This window comes from Cetorhinus maximus, chromosome 12 (genome assembly GCF_964194155.1).
Source record: "Cetorhinus maximus chromosome 12, sCetMax3.hap1.1, whole genome shotgun sequence".
Lineage (NCBI taxonomy): Eukaryota > Metazoa > Chordata > Chondrichthyes > Lamniformes > Cetorhinidae > Cetorhinus > Cetorhinus maximus.
In genome coordinates this window covers 53,450,380-53,466,793 of record NC_135890.1, presented here as the reverse complement: position 1 = coordinate 53,466,793, position 16,414 = coordinate 53,450,380, and the positions used below count along the sequence as shown (strand labels likewise).

At 43.9% G+C, this 16,414-nt stretch overlaps 1 protein-coding gene across 1 annotated transcript; it reads right to left on the bottom strand.

The window, feature by feature from the left end:
* Positions 1-6,590: 6,590 nt before the first annotated feature.
* LOC144687450 (ATP-sensitive inward rectifier potassium channel 8-like) lies at positions 6,591-13,981 on the bottom strand. Its single transcript, XM_078553605.1, has 2 exons — positions 10,413-13,981; positions 6,591-10,381 (listed from the first exon to the last, which is right to left on the bottom strand). The coding sequence occupies exon 1, from the start codon at positions 13,363-13,365 to the stop codon at positions 12,133-12,135; it is 1,233 nt and encodes a 410-aa protein (XP_078409731.1). The 5' UTR covers positions 13,366-13,981; the 3' UTR covers positions 6,591-10,381; positions 10,413-12,132.
* Positions 13,982-16,414: the final 2,433 nt, after the last annotated feature.

Sequence of the window (16,414 nt, the reverse complement as noted above, 5' to 3'; positions counted from 1 at the left end):
AAATTACAAAAGTAGGGAGATCATGTTGGAGTTGTATAGAACCTTGGTGAGGCCACAGCTGGAGTACTGTGTGCAGTTCTGGTCGCCACATTATAGGAAGGATGTGATTGCACTGGAGGGGGTGCAGAGGAGATTCACCAGGATGTTCCCTGGGATGAAACATTTAAGTTATGAAGAGACGTTGGATAGACTTGGGTTGTTTACGTTGGAGCAGAGAAGACTGAGGGGCGACCTGATCGAGGTCTACAAGATTATGAGGGGCATGGACAGGTTGGATAGGGAGCAGCTGTTCCCCTTAGTTGAAGGGTCAGTCACGAGGGGACATAAGTTCAAGGTGAGGGGCAGGAGGTTTAGGGGGGATGTGAGGAAAAACCTTTTTACCCAGAGGGTGGTGATGGTCTGGAATGCACTGCCTGGGAGGGTGGTGGAGGTGGGTTGCCTCACATCCTTTAAAAAGTACCTGGATGAGCACTTGACATGTCATAACATTCAAGGTTATGAGCCAAGTGCTGGTAAATGGGATTAGGTAACTAGGTCAGGTGTTTCTCACGTGTCGGTGCAGACTCGATGGGCCCAAGGGCCACTTCTGCACTGTGTGATTCTGTGATTCTGTGAATGTCATCCTTAAGTAATTCCAATTACTTTAAGTCTAACAGTATACCCTCAACATGGTAAATGATCCCTTATTTTTTATAACTCTACCCAAGCATACACCACTATCAATGAAACCTTTCCTTTCTACAGCTGTAATTATTTATTTATTATTTTCACTTCACTCTCTCTCCTGAAGATTTTATGGGCTGGAGTATTGAGTTCCCAATCTCACCCTGACTGAGAAGTTTCTACCTTGATGACAGTGTCATGATAACATTTTGGTTTAATCTGGGATGTTAAGCTTTCTATAGGCGCATTATTAAATGTTGTAGCTGCCTCTGCGCAAAAAGGTGGGCCTGCAATTTTGCTTTTGGGATAAAGTTGCTGGTTTTATGTTGTATTTTATTCCAGTTATCTGTATGAAACTGACATCAGGAACAGTTTTTCCATCAACGCTGCTGGGTTCAAGATCCAATTCCCCCATCAAGGAGATGACCCTACCTTTGAATACACGTAGTGCTGACTTCCCCTCTCAGCAATTAAAATCACACTTCTTTGAACAAAGAGTAGTAGAATTCTGAAGTTCTTTCTCCAAAAGGTGATGTACGCTATGTCAGTTTGAGCTTTTGAAATTGAGATTGATAGATTTTTGTTAGATTAGCATATCAATGCATATGGAGCAATGGCAGTTAAGTGGAGATGAGGTACAGAACAGGTGTGATTCAAATAAATTTCAGAGCGGGGTTGAGGGGCTGAATGGCTCAAGCCTGTTCATAATATTTCTAATTCTTTCTTTGTGAGGCCTGCTAGTATCAATCTATGGGGAAACAATCTTGCATTTACATAGCACCTTTCTTAACCTCAGAATGTCCCAAAGCCCTTTATAGCCTATGAAGCACCTTTTAAAAGCGCAGTCATCTGTTGTAGTGAAAAAGTGTAGGGAAACGTGGCAGCCAAGTGAGCCAGAGGGCATAATCTCAGAGTAAAGGGGCGCCCATTTAAAACAGAGATGAGGAAGAATTTCTACTCTCAGAGAGTAGTCAATCTGTGGATTTCTTTACCGCAGAGGGCTGTAGAGGCTGGGTCATTAAGTATATTCAAGGCTGAGGTGGACAGATTTTTAATCAGTAAGGGGTATGGGTAAAAGGCAAGAAAGTGGAGTTGAAGATTAGCAGATCAGCCATGATCTCATTGAATGACAAAGCAGACTCGATGGGCCAAATGGGCTACTTCTGCTCCTATATCTTATGGTCTTATGGGTGCGGTATGATAAAAATATGATCCATTTTATTTCAAAAGAATACCAACATTTTTCCATAGGATCTAACTGGGCTTGTTTGTCACTGATGGATAAAAGAACATGGCATCCCATTCCTTTCCATTGGGGAGAATCTTGTGCTCAGCAAGTGGGGGCAGGACCTGCTCACCAAGGCGTAAAATGACACAGGGTGACGTTGGGTGTGCGTCCCGATGTCACCGTGCGTCATTTAGATTTTCAGGTTGGCTGCACGCCCGCCGAACTGTCAAAGGCCTATTAAGGCCATTTAACTAAAAATTAAAACAATAAACTGAGCTGCCCATCCAACCTTAAGGTTGGCGGGCACGGAAGGAGCCCAGGCGGCCTTCGCATTTTTCATGGAACCTTGTCCATGGGCAGGATGAGGCTTCATGAATGATTTTAAATTTTCTCAAAATTTTTTATTGAAGCTAATGCACATGTCGCAGCTCATGTGACAGCTTCACATGAGGGGACATGTCATAAAAAATTTTTCAACACCTTATTGAGCTGTTAAAACTTAAAACTAATCTCCCTGAGGAACCTCTTGGACTCAGGGAGATTTCTGCATTCTTTCACGCGCATGCACGAAGAACGCACTTCCAACTCAGGGAACCTCTTCCCCGACCCCACAGGGAGTGCTCAGCTCCACGTAAAATGGCAGCGCAGGCCCGATCAGGGACGCCAATCTGGTCCGCGCCCGCCCATGTTTGCCCCCTGCACAATCCCCCCCCCGACAGGGGGAAAATTCTACCCACTGTTTACTCTGTTTTTACAAGGAGCATAAACATGGCTACAAATTAAATTAAAGCAACGAGCCCAAAAAAGGCAAACTCCAGTGGTGCTTTTCAAGATGTCAGTGCTACTAATAACAGAGACAAAAAATAAAATACAGCTTGCAATTCAAAAGCAGTTACAAGTTGTACTTTCAGTTAGACTGAAGCAAATTTGACCACTGTACAAAACAGAAAAAATGGCAAACCAGCAAGTGTGGCTGTAAACAGGGGTAGGCAATTTAGCTCCTCAAGCCATATTCAATGAAATCATAGCTGATCTGTGACTTAACTTCACATGCCTGTCTTTGTCCTATGTCCCTTAATACCTTTGGCTTTGATCAAAAATCAATCACTCTCAGATTTCAAATGAACAATCAATCTGGTATCAATTGCCATCTGCTGAAGAGAGGTGCAAACTTCTACCATCCTTTACATAAACAACTGTTTCCTAATTTAACTCTGAATGGTCGAGTTCTAATTTTTAGACTGGCCTTATTATGACAAAACCGATGATGAGGGCTCAGTTATTCAAACCCCAGAGGGAAACTTGAAACAACTGTCATATCCCATTTTTGCAATTTGTATGTTTCGAGATGCAGGCTTTGAATTCAGTAGTAATAAGACCACTGAGTCTCAAGAGGTTTTTTATAAAACTAAATTAAACATTTATTAATACAAGAAAAATTGTAAGCACATACATATGTCTACAAAATTACCACTATAATAACTACAAAAAATCCCCTAATTAATCTGACTCTTAGTTACTCCTCCGTAAAGCCATGAGTAAAACTCATAGATTTAAAAAGACCCCAGGCAAAGCACATTTGACCCTAGGATTCAAACTAAGGTTCCTTGCAGACACAGTTGCAGCCATACAGGCTGGTTAGATCTTAAATGCCTCTCCCTTACACACACAAACCCCTTTTTATTTATACCTAGCTTTTCCTTTGAATGTAAATTTACCATTTTATTACTAGGTTTTTAATTTTACATTTTAATTTTACATCATCCTTTGATTCCACCAACTTTATTAGTAAGCTGAAAAAAACACGTTACTAGGTGTCTCCCAACTAGGTGCAAGATTTCACCCATTCTTTTGAATGCTTTATTTAAAAATGCAAATTTCCCCCTTGACACCTATGTTTCTAAATTTCTCCATGTTTATTTAATTACCATTTCAAACCTACTCCTTTCTATACATCAAAGCATCCAGACTAGCTGGCTTTAATCCAATTAAGGCACAGACACCACTAAACTCTATTTAAAAAAAATAATTTCCATAACATTATAGACATTAATCTCTTCATGACAGCCTGGTTCTAATTTTTACCCCCTAGTGCCAGACTCCCCATCTTGTGGAAATAGTTTCTCCCAATTGACCCTATCTGTTCCCCTTAATACCCTGAAAACACTAATCAAATTACCCATAACCTTTAAATTCCAAAGCATTAAATGCTAGTTTGTAATTCTCTCCTTAGAGCTTAATCTTTAGAGTCCAGTTATTATCCTTGTAAATCTGCATTGCTTTCCTTCAAAGCCAAATAGCTTTCCTAAGTGTAGTGCCCAACAGAGCTTCAGGTGTGGTAGCACTCAATGGTAGCACTCTTGCCCCCTGAGTCAGAAGATCACGGGTTCAAGCCCCACTTGAGAGACATGGCCCCATAATCCAGGCTGACACTTCAGCATAGTGCTGAGGAAGTGTTGTACTGTTAGAAGTGCTGCCCTTCAGAAGAGGGGCTGTGTCAAACAAAGGCCCCATTTGTCCTGTCAGGTGGTTGTAAAAGACTCTGTGGCACTATTTGAAGAAGAGCAAGGAAGTTTTACCTAATGGCCTGGGCAACATTTATCCCACAACACTAAAGCAAATTATTTGGTCATTATCTCACTGCTGTCTGGAGTGTTGTTGTGCATGAACCTTCTCTCAGAGGTTCGCTGCTCTTTGGGATTCTCTTCCACAGAGACCAATGAAGGCTGGGTCATTGATGGGGTTGCCAGCTGTGATTAAATGTATTCCTGGAGGTTTCACCACATACTTTCCCCCAAACTCCAGCCATTAGTCAGCCAACACATCCATCGTTGTGACCTCATTTTGAAAGCAAAATAATCATTACCCAATTAGATGATGCTTGACTGTCAGCCAAGCAGTCTTTTCTTCTGATTTTCAATATTTTTATATTTGGAAAAGAGAGAAATGTTCAAAAGAAAATGACCCAAAAAATGATTTTCTCCAGGGTTGCAGACAGCAGTGTCCTGGAGATTGATCTTCAATTCCTGAAGATTGATCTTCAATTCCTGAAGACTTCAGGCTAATTCTGGAGAGTTGGCAACCTTACTCATTGAATATATTCAAGGTTGAGCTGGACAGATTTTTGATCTACAAGAGAGTCAAGGGTTGTGGGGAACAGGCTGGAAAAGTGAACTTAAGGCAACAATCAAATCAGCCATGATCTTATTGAATGGCGGAGCAGGCTTGATGGGCCGAAAGGCCTACTCTTGCTTCTATTTCTTATGATCTTATGAATTGGCTGATGTGTTCCCAATATTATAGTTATGACTACATTTCAAAAGAACGTAATTGGCTGGAGATCTTGAGGCTGTGACAGGTGCTATATAAATGAAAGTCTTTCTTCTATCTCTCCTATTTGAAATCTGCAGCAATAAATACAATGGGGTGAAATTGGTCTACTGGGGCAGCATGAAACAGGCTCGTAGTGAGTCAGCAGCCATTTTGTATACTACAGCCAACCTTCATTCAACTTAAGTTCGCAAAACAATGTTTAGAACTCTATTTTGGACACTCGTTTCCTAGCTTCACTGTCACTTTTGCCTGTTCTGAAATTAAAAATCTTGGCAATATTTTCCAAGTCAATGGAAAGTAAAAACTGGTGTGGTGAAAAATCAGCTGCCAATTTGCTATCAGCCCATTTCACAGCCAATACCCCTACTCAAGATCACAAAATAAGGTATTTATATAACACTTTTCACTAGCATTTCATAGAGGTATCATCACAAAGATGGCTGCTGAGCCAAAGGAGGAAGGTTTAGTTGGGTGGCAGGGAGAGGGGGGGTGGTGGTGGGTTTTAGTATGCATCACCAAGGAGTAGGGGTTTATAGAAGGAATTCCAGAGCATACGGCCTAGGTGACTGAAGGCATGACCCGCAGTAGTGTGGTGAAGGGAACGAGGGATGCCAAGAGGCCAGAGATAGAAGAGCTGAGGGGCTGTCATGCTAGAGGAGATTAAGGCTCTGTGTTCCTTTAGGTCACTTATGGGTGGGAATTTTCATCATATAAAACAAATACTATTAATGAAATCACTTCTTTAAAAATAAATTCTGAAAACTTGTTTTCTGAAGATGTTTATTTTAAACAATCCACAGCAATATATTTTTTCATGTTTAATACTGCAGGCATAAGACCAAGAATTTGCTTTTAGATTGATACAAGTTTTCAGCACCGATTCTATATTTATAAGAAACTTTCAACAAACCAGAACTCCATTCATGCCTGCTTGAACACAAATGCACACTTTTGTTCACCAGCATCTAACTTCAGCGACCTGTACAAAGCAGTTGTCAAGACATTTGGATTTTGCCTAATCTGACAAACATCAATGTTAAGACTTAAGAAGTTGGCTTTACACCACTTCTGCTATATTTAGTGAAACTGATATTACTATCTTCTAACAATTTTCAGGATTTTATGCTGTAGATTCCCTCGGGGTTCAGTGTGACTAATTATTCCCATAAACCGACACAGCGCCCCTTATGATCCAGAATGAGGCTCTTTCTGCCCAATATTTAGCTAAACAATAAAATAATGCAGGAATTATAACAAAGCTAATGGTTTAATCCAGTCTCTGGAAATGTAACACATCTCACCACATTAGCTCTCTCGCCTTAATGAAATGTGGGCTGAATAAATGCTCTACCAAGATGAGACAGGGTTTTTGAACCATTAAGTGCTTTATTTACATAAAATGCATCAGCAACATTACAGAGTTTTCATAATGAGGATATACTCCTGGGTGTACAAGAACAATAAGTATGCAACTCACTTTCTCTCTAAACATGGGGCGAGGCCAAGGGGGCGGAGGGGGGGGTGGGCAGTGATTTTAACTGGCAAGATGCTTGGGTAGGCGTGGCTGAGAGGAAATCCCACACCAACCTGGGAGATCAGAGTGAAGTTAGCGTCACTTAAATCCTGGGCCTAAATTTTAAATAATCCAACAGTCTCCTACCCGGAACTAGTGGTATACAAACAGGGCAGTTGGGTTGGAGCAAAAACTGGGTTGGGGGCTTGAAGACCCTGGGATCCAAGGGGACTGCCTTTAGGATAAATTTAGAGGTAGACAGTGGCTTTGGAAGCTGAACACGGGGGTGGGGGGCGGTGAGGCATCCTTGCGAAGTCGAGAAGGAAGCACTGCTGCTCCTCCCAGTACAATTGAATTCTGCATAAAATTCATTTTTGAGAACTATCCTTTACCCATTCTCATCACTCTGCAGATTCCTCATGGGGACCCATCATCAGGGCTGGCTCTATGTGGACCTGCTGAATCCAGAATTTAAAATGCTGTTGTGGCATTTATCACATAGTATGGGTTTGACCGTTTGATGTAAAGTAGATCCCCACTTGCTGGGAGAAGATTGCCCTCCTGTGCTTGAATTAAGCTAAGCAAAGATGGTAGAGAGGCTGGAACAAGACACAAAACAACTTTCCATCATCCTAACCTCATCCCCCAGCCCCTCCCAACTACATCACCCTGTTGGGTGGGTTTAGGTTGAGTCAATCGACCAAGAGATTATATCACTGATCCAAGTTCAGTCTTTTGAAGCATTGCTGGCTCAGGATTTAAAGTACTGATAGCTTCTGCATGCTGGAAGCAACAATCTGTGAAGTGGCCCCTTAAGTCAGTGACATGGTGTCTCTGGCCACTGAATAGCCATTGCCACAGGAGTCCAGCCAATAAAAGACCATCCCTTTCCCTGAAAGGACGCCAATGCAGCTACACATTGGGGGATGGGCTTTGAACTCTAAGTAGGCAACAGATCTCTCATGATGCACTTGGAGTCAGAATAGTTATTCTTCAACGCATTGAATAGAAGCAACTTGTACTAAAAATCGAAGACTATTTTCAATGAATATATAGAAAAATGCAACATCATGTGAATTAGCAATACTCGATGTCTATCAGTACCGAACTACACAATGCATGATTCCCCCCTTTAAGTTACTAAAGAATGCCTTTACTTAGGAATCCACAACCAAAATAATTTAAAGTGGAATGCATAAAGTCAATATACAGCCTCCAGGGCATCCAAATGGCTTGGGTTCGTGAAACAGAACTCCCGTCACTCTTCAACTGCAGTAAAGTAAGTGTTGCACCAGACATTAGTTAGACTGCACCTAGAGTATGGCACAGCCACTTGGAACCCATATACTGCTAAAATTGTTACCCTCCTTGAGAATATTCAACACCAGACAGCTTGCTTCATCACAAACAATAACTCGCGAGATACCTGTGTCTCCCAACTGGTCACATCACCAGGCTGGCACAGACTTCAGGACTGAAGAAAGGCTCACAGGCTGACATGTTTCCATAAACTTTTTAATGGGTAATTAAATATTTTGAAGCAGTACATCAAACCCAAAAGTGGCTGTGTTCGAAGAGTTCGCAACCAACAGCTCCAACTGTACACACCCTTTGTACCTCCTTTGCTAACTCCTTTTTCTCAAGAACAATTAAGGGCTGGAACAATCTTCCACAAACATTAACCTCCATGCCCCCTCAGGACCCATTTAAGGAAAATTTATTGAACTTTTCTAATTAACATGACCATCGACTGCACTCATTTTGCATCTCCCGTGAAAATTCCCTAGTGGAAGACTACCGATGGAAACATTACCAAGCACCAGGACCGAGCACTATCCCTGTTAATTGACAGCTTGAACTTACTATCATTCGCATCTGCAGCACCTCACATAGGTGTGCAATGTGCAGCTGCTATCTCCGGAGCTGAGTAGTTGTAATCTACAGTCCCCCAAGAAACCTTGAGTAGCACTGCTTTAAACGCTTTACATGCTGCTTCTAGTTGTACAGAACTATAAGTTAAAAAAGCCAACACAGGCAAACACACATTTTGCTATCATTGTAACATAAACTACTGGTGGTAATTTTCTCTTCACAGCGGCCACTGAAATCGATGGGATGAAAATTGGGTGGGTTCTAACAGTGGGTGGGTGATTTCCTTTATCAACTGCCAAGACGAAGATTACACCCTTTAAGTTTTAAATGAACAGCAAAGAGCTGAAAATGAATGAGCATTAGGGTCCATTTATTGAAGAATGCTTTATGTAAAACTTGTCTACCATCTTAGTATCAAATTACACACAACTGAAGTAGAGAAATTGATGGCTGACCATGTCCAAAAGTCAAGAAAAAGGGGAAAAACAGAATTGCATTTATAGAGCAACTTCAGAACATTCCAAAGCACTTTACAGCCAATGAAATGCTTTTGAAGTGCAGTCATTCTTGTAATGTAGGAAAGCCAGCAGCTAATTTTTACACAGCAAGATCCCACAAATGGAAATGTGACAACAACCAGGTAATCTGTTTTAGGCGTTGGTTGAGCGACAATTACCTTTGTTACCTGGGATCAAATCTTGTCCCACCTGATCAGAGAAACAATTTCCTTTCTGTTCAAAGAAAGTGTGCAATTTACTTTGTTCTGCTAAGTTCAAATGCAATCCAAGGGTGTCCATTAGAGTACTTCATCCACTTTGTCCATCTGTATTATATCAATTTGTATGCAATTATATTCTAGTTAGTACTTATTGCAGCTTTCCAAATGGTTAAATATTTTCAATATAAATTGATTAGGATTTAACAATCTCCAGCAAATGGCTCATATGACAGGATGTGCAAAACGGATCATTCATTAGGCAAGTAAATAAATGCTAATACGTGGATAATTTCCTTGAATTTTCATTGACAAAGATCAAATAATGTTATGTAACACTGACAACAATGATATGTATTTATATAGTGCCTTTACTATAACGAGAAATCACAAGGTGCATCGTACGATCGATTATATAACAAAATTTGATGCTGAGCCACATAAGGCGATATTAGAGCACATGAACAAAAGCTTGGCAAAATGTAGGTATTAAAGAACATCTTAAAGGAAGAAAGAGATGTAGAGAGGCGGAGGGGATTAAGGAGGTAATTCCAGCACTTGACAGTTGAATGAATAGCCACCAAGGTGGAATGATTAAAATCAGGGATTCTCAAGAGGCCTGAATTAGAGGAACACAGGTATCTTGGAGGGTTGCAAGGCTGGAGGAGATTACAGAGGCAGGGAGGACTGGGACAGTGAAGGATCTTAAAAATGAGGGTAGAGTTTTTAAATTATAGCATTGTTTAACCAGGAGCTAATGTTGGTCAGTGAGCGCAAGGGTGATTGGTGAATGGGACTGCGAGCAAGATAGGAAATGAGCAGCAGAGTTTTGGATGACCTCAAATTTACAGGAGAATAGAACGCGGGAAGCCGTCCAAGGGTGCATTGAAATAGTCAAATGCAGAGGTATCAAAGGCATGAACGGGGGTTCCAGCCTCAGATGAGCTGAGACAGGGGTGGGAGTAAGCGGTCTTACCACGGTGATGCCACGGATATGTAGTTTGAATCTGTTCTAAGGGTCAAATATAACACAAGGTTGTGAACAGTTTCATTCAGCCTCAGACAGTTGCCAAGGAAAGGGATGGAGCCAGTGACTAGGGAGCAGAGTTTGTAGTGGGGCTGAAGGCAATGACTTTTCTCTTCCCAATATTTAATGCTTACAAAAACAAATGCTTGAAAGCACTGGCCTGCACTATGTTTACTCAGATAATAAAATTTTTTATCCCTTATTAGCTAAGAGGTTAGCAGGAAAAACAGACAAAATTGGAGAGCAGGAAAGAACCAGCTTGTCCATCAAGCCTGCTCCAACTCAGGATGTCTGGGGCATCAATAGCTAAACACCTGCTGTCTGCCAGTCCCCCCACCCCAACCCTCCACCTACGCCTAACATACACACACACACACACACACACATTGACACACACGAATACAGGGACACAGCCACAAACACACATGCACACTCGAGCATGTGCACACACACACACGGACACACACGAACACAGGGACACACCCACAAACACACATGCACACTCGAGCATGTGCACACACACACACGGACACACACGGACACACACAGGGATACACACACAGGGACACACACACACACGCACACACATACATGCACACACACAGCAATGTAATTTTCTGGAGGTAAAGCACTGCAGGAGTAAGAGGGGGAAATAAGGCACTGGAAAGTTCCTATATGACAGCTAGCCTCCCCGATTGCCCACAGATAGTCAAAAGAAGTCTAGGAGATCATATTGACCATGTGTAACAATAATTATTCACCTTTTTACCTTCTTTATAAAAGTAGCTTCTTATAGAAAGCATTAATTTCCCATTAGTCAGCAGTGAAAAATGTTAGGATTATGGTGTGAAACGTTTAGAGTGGGGAGGGGATTTAATCTCTCTGTTTCACACTTCAATGTAAATCCAGTGCAGGGCCAAAATTGGCTTAGTCCAACTCTAGGACACATTGAAGCTGAGCTGGAGTGATTTAATGCACATAGCTGACACAGTCTGCATTAAAACATTTAAATCTTAAATGCTGAGCAAGGAACTCAATGAATGCAAGTCACCTCAGCACTCTCTTGGGACAGGAGAGCTAAAGTCCCACCAGACCAGTTTAGGACAGTGCTGCCACTTAAACTGTAACCACCAATTTGAGCAATAGTTACTGCATTAATGTAACTTAGAGAAGCCAACATAACAGAATCCAATGCTTTAGAAATCAACTAGGTTGAGGAATGCATTATTTTTAATTTTAAAAATAGCCCCTGCCCATCTAGTCTCTGATAAGTAGTACGGAAGTAGTTAAAAGGTTATTGGAAGTTTTCAAATACAATTTTGTAATAACTTTCAAGCTCTATTGCAGTACCTGCCTATGTTATTAGTGCTATAATGCTGCTGAAATCAAGTGAACTAGTGTAAACACAGTTTGATGCTACTGACAATTCTGCAAATCCTATATATTTAATTGTATAACAGCTGACAGAAATCAGTGCTATATTTGACACTATACAGAGATCAGTCAATATACCCCAGCCTAACATTTTTGAGATTGGCCATTTAACTAATGTGTCCATGTCAATTTTAAGAACAAGGAGGTAAACTCAGATTAGCTAGTGCTGAGCAATGCTTAAAGGAGGGTTCTAGATTAAATTATACTTCGATTTAATTTATGTGAAGGGGAAAGGCACAATGGCAGCTAAATAGTTTGCATATTAATCTATATACCGACCCTCTTTAAAGTGTGAGGAAGCTCATCTGGGCAGTGACACTGGGAACCTGATTGTGCATTGATTAACCTCAGTTATCAGCCACATCAGGACTGGCCTCAGGGGTAAAGAACTGAACTTTGGGGACCACCAGAGAGGAGGTGCTCCTCCTCATGGAGTTGTTCCGCCTCATGGAGCTGCGCTTCCTCAGGGAGTTCTGGTGGGAAAGTTCGCTCTTCTGCAGGGTCTGGATCAGGATGGAAGGTTTCTCGTCCAGCTCTCGGGCAGAGCAGCGAGGAGTCGCCACTTTGATCCGGTTGCCAAACTTGGAATAATCCACCGAGTAGATGCCGTCCTCCTCGGTTACTATCGGCACAAAGCGATAGCCCCACAAGATCTCCTCGGAGATGTAGGAGGTCCTGGCCTGAGTTGTGATTCCCGTGGTCTCCACCACCCCTTCCAGGATCACGATGACCTCCAGGTTCTGATTCTGGAGGTCGCTGGCCGTCATCTCATAGAGGGGGCTGCGCCTGTCCAGGACGTGACTGATGGTGAGCGGCGCCACCAGGAAGATGCTGTTGGTGTCTATGGGGTTGTCCACTTGGATGTCGATCTGGTGGATGGGGATGACCTCTCCCTCGGTGGTGCTGCTCTTCTTCACCACTTGCATCCTGACCGAGGCGCTGATGATCATGCTCTTCCTCAGGTCGCCCACCCTGAACATGAAGCAGAGTTTGCCGTTCCTCAGGCAGATGACGGCGTGGCGACTGAAGATCAGGGTCTCGGCCCGGCGGTGAGCCTGGGCGGTCTTCATGAAGATACAGCCCAGCATGACGGCGTTGATGATCAGCCCCGAGATGTTCTGCACGATGAGGCCGGTGATGGCCGTTGCACACTCCTCGGTGATCATCCTGCCCCCGAAGCCGATGGTGACCTGCACCTCGATGGAGAAGAGGAAGGCTGAGGTGAACGATCGCACTTTGGTCACACAGGGCTCCAGACCGGAGCTGCGGTGGTGATCCAGGTCGCCATGGGCAAACGCCACCAGCCACCACATCATGGCGAAGAGGAGCCAGCTGCACAGGAAGGACATGGTGAAGATGAAGAGGGTGTAGCGCCACTTGAGGTCCACCAGGGTGGTGAAGACATCCTGCAGGAAGCGGCCCTGCTCTCGGATGTTCTTGTGAGCCGCGTTACAGGAGCCGTTCTTGGCGATGAAGCGAGCCTGGCGAGGCCGGACCGTGTAGCGGGGCTGCCGGACATTCTCAGCTGCGATCCGGGCCAGCACATATTCCTCTGGGATGATGCTCTTCCTGGCCAACATTCTGGGAACATAGTCCTGACTTTAACCAAGGCACTGGGGGTATGGGTGTGTGGGGAAGACTCTCGGAGACTGGCACTTCTCTCCCTGCACTGGCATACACGTGAAATGAGAAATTGGCACTTCTGTAGGTCTCCTGAATTCAGTGGGAGCCTCTCACTTCCTCTCCAGTGTTGATGTCCAGGTTAATGGGAGATTGCCACTTCTGCCCCCCTGTCTCGATGCCCAGGTGTGAGTGGAGCATGGCACCTCTGCCTCCTCGTGTTGGTACCCAGGTGCAGCCTGGCGCTGCTACCTCCTGTGATATGCCCCAACTCTTTCAGCCGCCGCTATCCAAGAGCTGAACAGATCCACCTCAGAACCAAGTTGGGAGAGAGAACCATCGCTGAAGGGATTGCCACACATCCACACGCCAGTCCCGGGGATGTGTCTCTTCTGTGTGCGTGTTACACTGTAGCCGGCCAGGGAGATACAGCCCCCTTTATCGCAATGAGTCCAAAGCAACTGAGGCCACAGATTCAGCCCGTTTTCAAGCCGCGTCCAGGCTCGAACTTTCTGACGTAAATGGGAGGATCTTACCTCCTCATTCCCAAAGGCAAATCCAGAAAATGAAGAAACCATTAACCCCTTCAGATCATGAAAATCGTTCATTTCTCACATTTACACTGGCCCTGTGTTTTTTTTTAAATATATGTTTTATCTGCTACATTAAACTGGAGCCACCTCTTCTCATTACATTGGATCTCATTCAGAGCTGCGGCTTCCCTTTCCACTCTGGCGCAATGTAAATTGCACAGCTCTCTCGCCGTGTGGACACTGAGTCATGGCACATAACCACATTCGGTCTTTCCCACCCTGTCCCGCACTGCTGAATTTGCCCTGAGGCTGCTCTCTGATTTCTGAACAACAGAGGGAGAGAGAGCGAGGGACCCCCAACCCCCCGCCCCCGATACTAGGACTGATGGGGGTAGAGAACGGCCACAAATAAGGGAGAGGAGAGAGGAGAGAGAGAGAGGGGGTGGGGAGGGGAGAGGAAAGGAGGGGGGAGGGAGAGGAGGAGGTAAGGAGGGAAGAGAAAGATATCCCACTGCCCGTCTGATGATTTAATGTTTTGAATTGAGAAACCTTCCGGCTGAAATCTGTCCTGGGACTATCTTGATTCTGCCCCTTCGTCAAGCGTTCGTTCCCCTGCCCATAATCAATGGAAATTATACAGTTGCGGCACACAGTGACCCGGGCTCTTTACGCCACAGGGAGAGGGGGAAAGGACCGTATAACCAAGATCAGGGTTTGCAAAGGTGGAGAACTGTTGGTTTCTAAAAACCACTAAAACGTTCAAAACAAATGAACGCAACGGGAGAAACTGCTTTCAAAGGGGAAATAATTTCCTGAGAATATAACTGCGCTCGCAGCAAACAGCCTGGCTTCAGTTTTAAGAATGAAATAGAAATGTCACAAATCGTTGTTGAGGGCTATGAGGAGCTAGCACTAAAGAGGAGTTAAAACTTGGGGCAGGTCAGCCAAGAACTTATTGACTGGCGATGCAGGCTTGAGGGGCGGAAAGGCCTACTCCTGTTCCTATTTCTTATGGTCTTATGTTGTCTTCATGGATGGATGGATAGACAGATGGATGGGTGGGTGGATGGATGGGCCAATGGACGGATGGGCGGATGGATGAGTGGATGGATGGGTAGATGGATGGATAGATGAATGACTCTTAAATCTTCTGGAAATCTACTGAATGAAATAAATGTTATCTATGATAATTTTGCTTCTGATTCTCCACATTTTATTTAACACACCTTTAAATGTAGCCATGCAGGATTTCATAAACATTGTCTTATTAGAAGGATTGGTTTTGTTTTGATGCTCTTTCAGCTACACATGGAAGTCCAGCACAACATGGAGAACTGGGCAACAGAGGAGCAGCATTCATACCTCAGATTACCTTGATTTGAAAGGCTGAGTGAAGTATCTAAGTAGAGCTGGAAAGGGAGGAGCACAGCATCAGGGAGTGGGAATGAATTATCAGCCCCATCGATTCACTTGCAATCATCAGAAAATTGATTCAAGGGGTCATCAACAGTGTGATCAATGGCACTTCTGAGGAGCTGTGAATGGTATTGAACACTGTGAAAATCATCAGCAAACATCCTCTGCTCAGCAATAACCCACTCAATGATGCTCAGTTTGTGCCCCAGCAGTGCCACTCGACTCCTGACCTCGTTACAAAAATGGACAAAAGAACTGAACTCAAGGCAGCATTTGACCAAATGTGGCATCAAGAAGTTCTAGCCGAATTGCAGTCAATGGGAATCGGGGGAAATCTCTCCAGTGGTTGGAGTCATACCTAGCACACAGGAAGATGGCTGTGGCTGTTGGAAGCTAAACATCTCAGCTTCAGAACATCACTGCAGGAGTTCCTCAGGGTAGTGTCCTAAGCCCAACCATCTTCAGCTGCTTCATCAATGACCTTCCCTTCATCATAAGGTCGAAGAAGGGATGTTTGCTGATGATTTCACAGTGTTCATTACCATTCACAGCTCCTCAGAAATTGAAGCAGTCCATGTCAGCATACAACAAAACCTGGATAACATTCAAGCTTGGGCTGATAAGTGGCAAGTAACATTCATGCCACACAATTGACAGGAAATTGCCATCTCCAACAAAAGAGAACCTCACCATCTCCCCTTGACATTCAACAGCATTACCATTGCTGAATTCCCCCACCATAAGCATCCTGGGGGCTTACCATTGACCAGATACTTAGCTGAAACAAACATATAAACGCTGTGGCTACAAGGGCAGGTCAAAGGCTGGGAATTCTGAGGCGAGTAACTCACCTCCCGACTCCCGAAAGCCTGTTCACCATCTACAAGGCACAAGTCAGGAGTGTGATGTAATACTCCACTTTTCTGGATGAGTGCAGCTCCAACAACGCTCGTGAAGCTTGACACGTCCAGGGCAAAGCAGCCTGCTTGATCTGCATCCCACCTTAAATATTCACTCCCTCCACCACCGACACACAATGGGAGCAGTACCACCTACGTGG

Bases quoted from the DNA above. Each gene is read 5' to 3' on its own strand.
- LOC144687450 (XM_078553605.1), bottom strand. From the start codon at position 13,365: ATGTTGGCCAGGAAGAGCATCATCCCAGAGGAATATGTGCTGGCCCGG.